The sequence below is a fragment of the Dipteris shenzhenensis genome, chromosome 20 (genome assembly GCF_047967505.1).
Source record: "Dipteris shenzhenensis isolate YYH24624 ecotype China chromosome 20, Dip_SZ_1.0, whole genome shotgun sequence".
NCBI lineage: Eukaryota > Viridiplantae > Streptophyta > Polypodiopsida > Gleicheniales > Dipteridaceae > Dipteris > Dipteris shenzhenensis.
In genome coordinates this window covers 18,886,712-18,889,680 of record NC_141615.1, presented here as the reverse complement: position 1 = coordinate 18,889,680, position 2,969 = coordinate 18,886,712, and the positions used below count along the sequence as shown (strand labels likewise).

Here is a 2,969-nt window from a genome sequence, read left to right as displayed (position 1 = left end):
TCGATGAAAGCTATAGAGGACCTTGCTTTGCGTGGTTACATAGGTGATAGCAGGATTCAAAAGGGTCTACATAACAATAGGATCCCTTTAGGGAAGAAGAGAGCTACATGGTGTAATGTATGTATAGTTCAAGGATACATCATGCAAGCAAGGCCAGGGGCAGTCAATGCTGTAGATTCATCAATGTCCAAGCAACACAAATTAATGAGAGAATTATGGAATCTTTCATGGAGGGGAAAAAGTATTTGACTAGGAGTGGTGGGTCACGACAACACCATTGTGTAGATGAGAAAGAAAAAGAATAGAGAGAGAGAGAGAGAGAGAGATTGCAAGAAATATGTAGTTCTAAGTTTATTTATTATTATTATTATTTTTTCTCACCCACCCATGGCCCATTACGAGGGGCAGCTCTGCTAAGGACCTATGTCATCAGGCAACAAGATTCACATGTAGGCAGCCAGCTCTAGTGGGCTGAAACCCTACCACTATAGCTACTACTACTACATCCCAACAAATGGCAATGTGGCCACCCAACCCAACGTGGTGATTTTGCTGAGGGTGACTAGGCAACTGCCAAGGTAGAACCTTCAAGAATTCAAACGGCGTCGGGTGGTACAGCCCGAAGGGCACCGGGTGGTGGGATGAAGTGGCACGTCGGAGTCGGAGTTGGTGCAAGACAACTCATGGCTATGGAGTGGTTCTCTCTCTACTCTCTCTCTAGACGATCAGCCAACCAGAGGCACCACCACCATCATCAGCCACCTTGGTCTTCACCAACGAGAGGCGCAACCACCTTGGTCTTCACCAACCGAGGCGCCACCACCTTCGTCTTCTTCAACTGAAACAGACCTTCCTCCTCGTCGCTTCACCACCTGTCGCCTTTTTCTGCTGCTGGTGCGGCTACTTCACGTTCCACTTTCTACATCACCCTTGCTTTCCTTCACGCTCTTCCTCTTCTTAAGCACTCCCCACCTCCCCACTCTTCTATACCATCTTCCCTCTCCTTCCCTTCTTCCAGCTTCCCTTAGCAGCATCACCTGATCTCCTCCACCTCAGTTCTATCCTCTCCCAGGTATTTACTCCTCCGCTCCTTCTCTCTGTCTCTCTTTTCCCACCAATGTAGCTCTTCCTCCAACTCATACGTTCCTTTGGTTTCTTTTCCCACCCCGGCCTTGTTTGCAGCCAGACGCGATGACTCCTACCGCTGACACCATTGCAGCTCAGCCCGTCAACACTGAAACCAGTAAAAGCCAGGCAGATCCTGCCGTTGATCAGGAGAAAAAGAAGGGTCGCCACTCAGCAGTTGGCCACAAGAGCCTCCTCCAGAGCGATGCTCTCTTTCAAGTGTGTTGCAAAGCTTGAGGATCTCTAATAAACGTTAATTCTTGGGACATTCGTGTGCTCAGCAGCGACCTGAATCCTCGACTTCTCTGTGTGCAGTACATTCTCGACACCAGTGTCTACCCTCGGGAGCCAGCCCCTCTGCGAGAACTCAGAGATATGACAGCAAAGCACCCTTGGTCAGCTTCTCGCCTAATGTTCCCTATTTTGTACCAATGATTGGGAATAGCTGCGATTGAGTTGACGTTCTGAGCTATACTGCTCTCAGGAATCTCATGACCACATCAGCTGACGAAGGCCAGTTTCTCATGCTACTGCTGAAGCTTATTAACGCGAAGAATACCATTGAGCTTGGTGTGTACACCGGCTACTCCCTCCTCAGCACAGCACTGGCACTTCCGGAAGACGGCAAGGTCCGTCTCCTGCCACCGTAAATTGTAGATAGGCTCGTTTCTTTTGTTTGTAGTTTACCAAATTTTCAGAATTCGCGCAAGATTGGCTATCCTTCTTCGAACTAACGTGTGAAAGCTGTCGCTGTAGATCGTTGCCTTGGATATCAATAGACATAACTACGAGCTAGGCGTTCCCTTCATGAAGAAAGCAGGTGTACACCACAAGATCGACTTCAGGGAGGGAATGGGTATCCCGCTGCTGGAGGAGCTCATGAAAGACGTAAGCGCTACTTGAAATCTTTACCGTTTCCGTGAAAATTTGGACAGACTTATCGCTTGACAAAGTTTGCTTGTTAGCTTAACCGGGCACCACACTTTCCGTGTCTGCAGGAAGCAAACATCGGCTTCTTCGATTTCGTGTTTGTGGACGCAGACAAGGATAACTACCTAAACTACCACGAGAGATTGATGAAATTAGTGAAGGTGGGAGGCCTGATTGGCTACGACAACACGCTGTGGAACGGCTCAGTGGCTGCGCCAGACGACACCCCTTATCCCAAGTACGTGAAATACTACAAGCCCTTCGTGTTGGAGCTCAACAAGGCCCTAGCAGCAGACCCTCGCATAGAGATCAGCATGGTCCCCATAGGCGATGGTATTACTCTCTGCAGGCGAGTGGAGTGAGCTCAGACAAGCTTGGACTTCAATCCCACACCGACCCGACCGCTATCGCCAGCTGCCCTCGTTTAGACTCGTGACTGAGTGCGTGCATAGCCTCGTTATCAACATAAAAGCCCACGGCTCTATTTCTTCAGATTGATTGATAGTATGCTCTCGATACATTCCTTTGTAATTCCAAGGTTCCAAGTACCATCAATTGGGTGGTCTTGCAACCTGCCACATCATGTCTCTCGGAATGCAATAAAGTATGCCAAATTACTTAAGGGCATGCAACATAATTCCCAACTCTTCTTTTCCTTTCCTCCATTTTGGAAAACAAGGCTTATTAAAACATTTTTAAAAGCATCCTTCAAGGGAACCTTTGAAGTCACTATGTCTCATACGACTAGCTTTGCACTATGATCTTTGATGTCATGGTGTCTCTTCCCATGCATTTGCAATAGGAGAAATCTTTTGCTTCTCCTTGAAGTATAGTAGATGGTGGGATAGTTAATCAATAAGTTTGTAAAGAAGTCCCATTAACATATTTCTCTCACCTCAACGATATTATACTTG

The 2,969-nt window shown here is 47.5% G+C and overlaps 1 protein-coding gene across 2 annotated transcripts; it reads left to right on the top strand.

Moving 5' to 3' along the window:
- The first annotated feature begins 929 nt into the window (after positions 1-929).
- Positions 930-2,707, top strand: LOC147889381 (caffeoyl-CoA O-methyltransferase-like). Of its 2 annotated transcripts, XM_087391200.1 has the most exons (6): positions 930-1,072; positions 1,183-1,344; positions 1,441-1,520; positions 1,610-1,754; positions 1,882-2,013; positions 2,124-2,707. In XM_087391200.1, exons 2-6 carry the CDS (start codon positions 1,192-1,194, stop codon positions 2,415-2,417), a joined length of 804 nt encoding a protein of 267 aa, XP_087247326.1. In that variant the 5' UTR covers positions 930-1,072; positions 1,183-1,191; the 3' UTR covers positions 2,418-2,707. The 2 variants fall into 2 exon arrangements, with proteins under 2 accessions (XP_087247326.1, XP_087247325.1); XM_087391199.1 differs by lacking the exons at positions 930-1,072; positions 1,183-1,344; positions 1,441-1,520 and having other exon boundaries at positions 1,595-1,754.
- Positions 2,708-2,969: the final 262 nt, after the last annotated feature.

What these genes read in the sequence shown, in the direction of transcription:
- LOC147889381 (XM_087391200.1), top strand. Translation starts at nt 1,192, where the DNA reads ATGACTCCTACCGCTGACACCATTGCAGCTCAGCCCGTCAACACTGAA. An exon ending in ATGACAGCAAAGCACCCTTG is followed by an intron (nt 1,521 to 1,609) that starts GTCAGCTTCTCG and finishes TACTGCTCTCAG; the next exon opens with GAATCTCATGACCACATCAG. An exon ending in CACTTCCGGAAGACGGCAAG is followed by an intron (nt 1,755 to 1,881) that starts GTCCGTCTCCTG and finishes CTGTCGCTGTAG; the next exon opens with ATCGTTGCCTTGGATATCAA.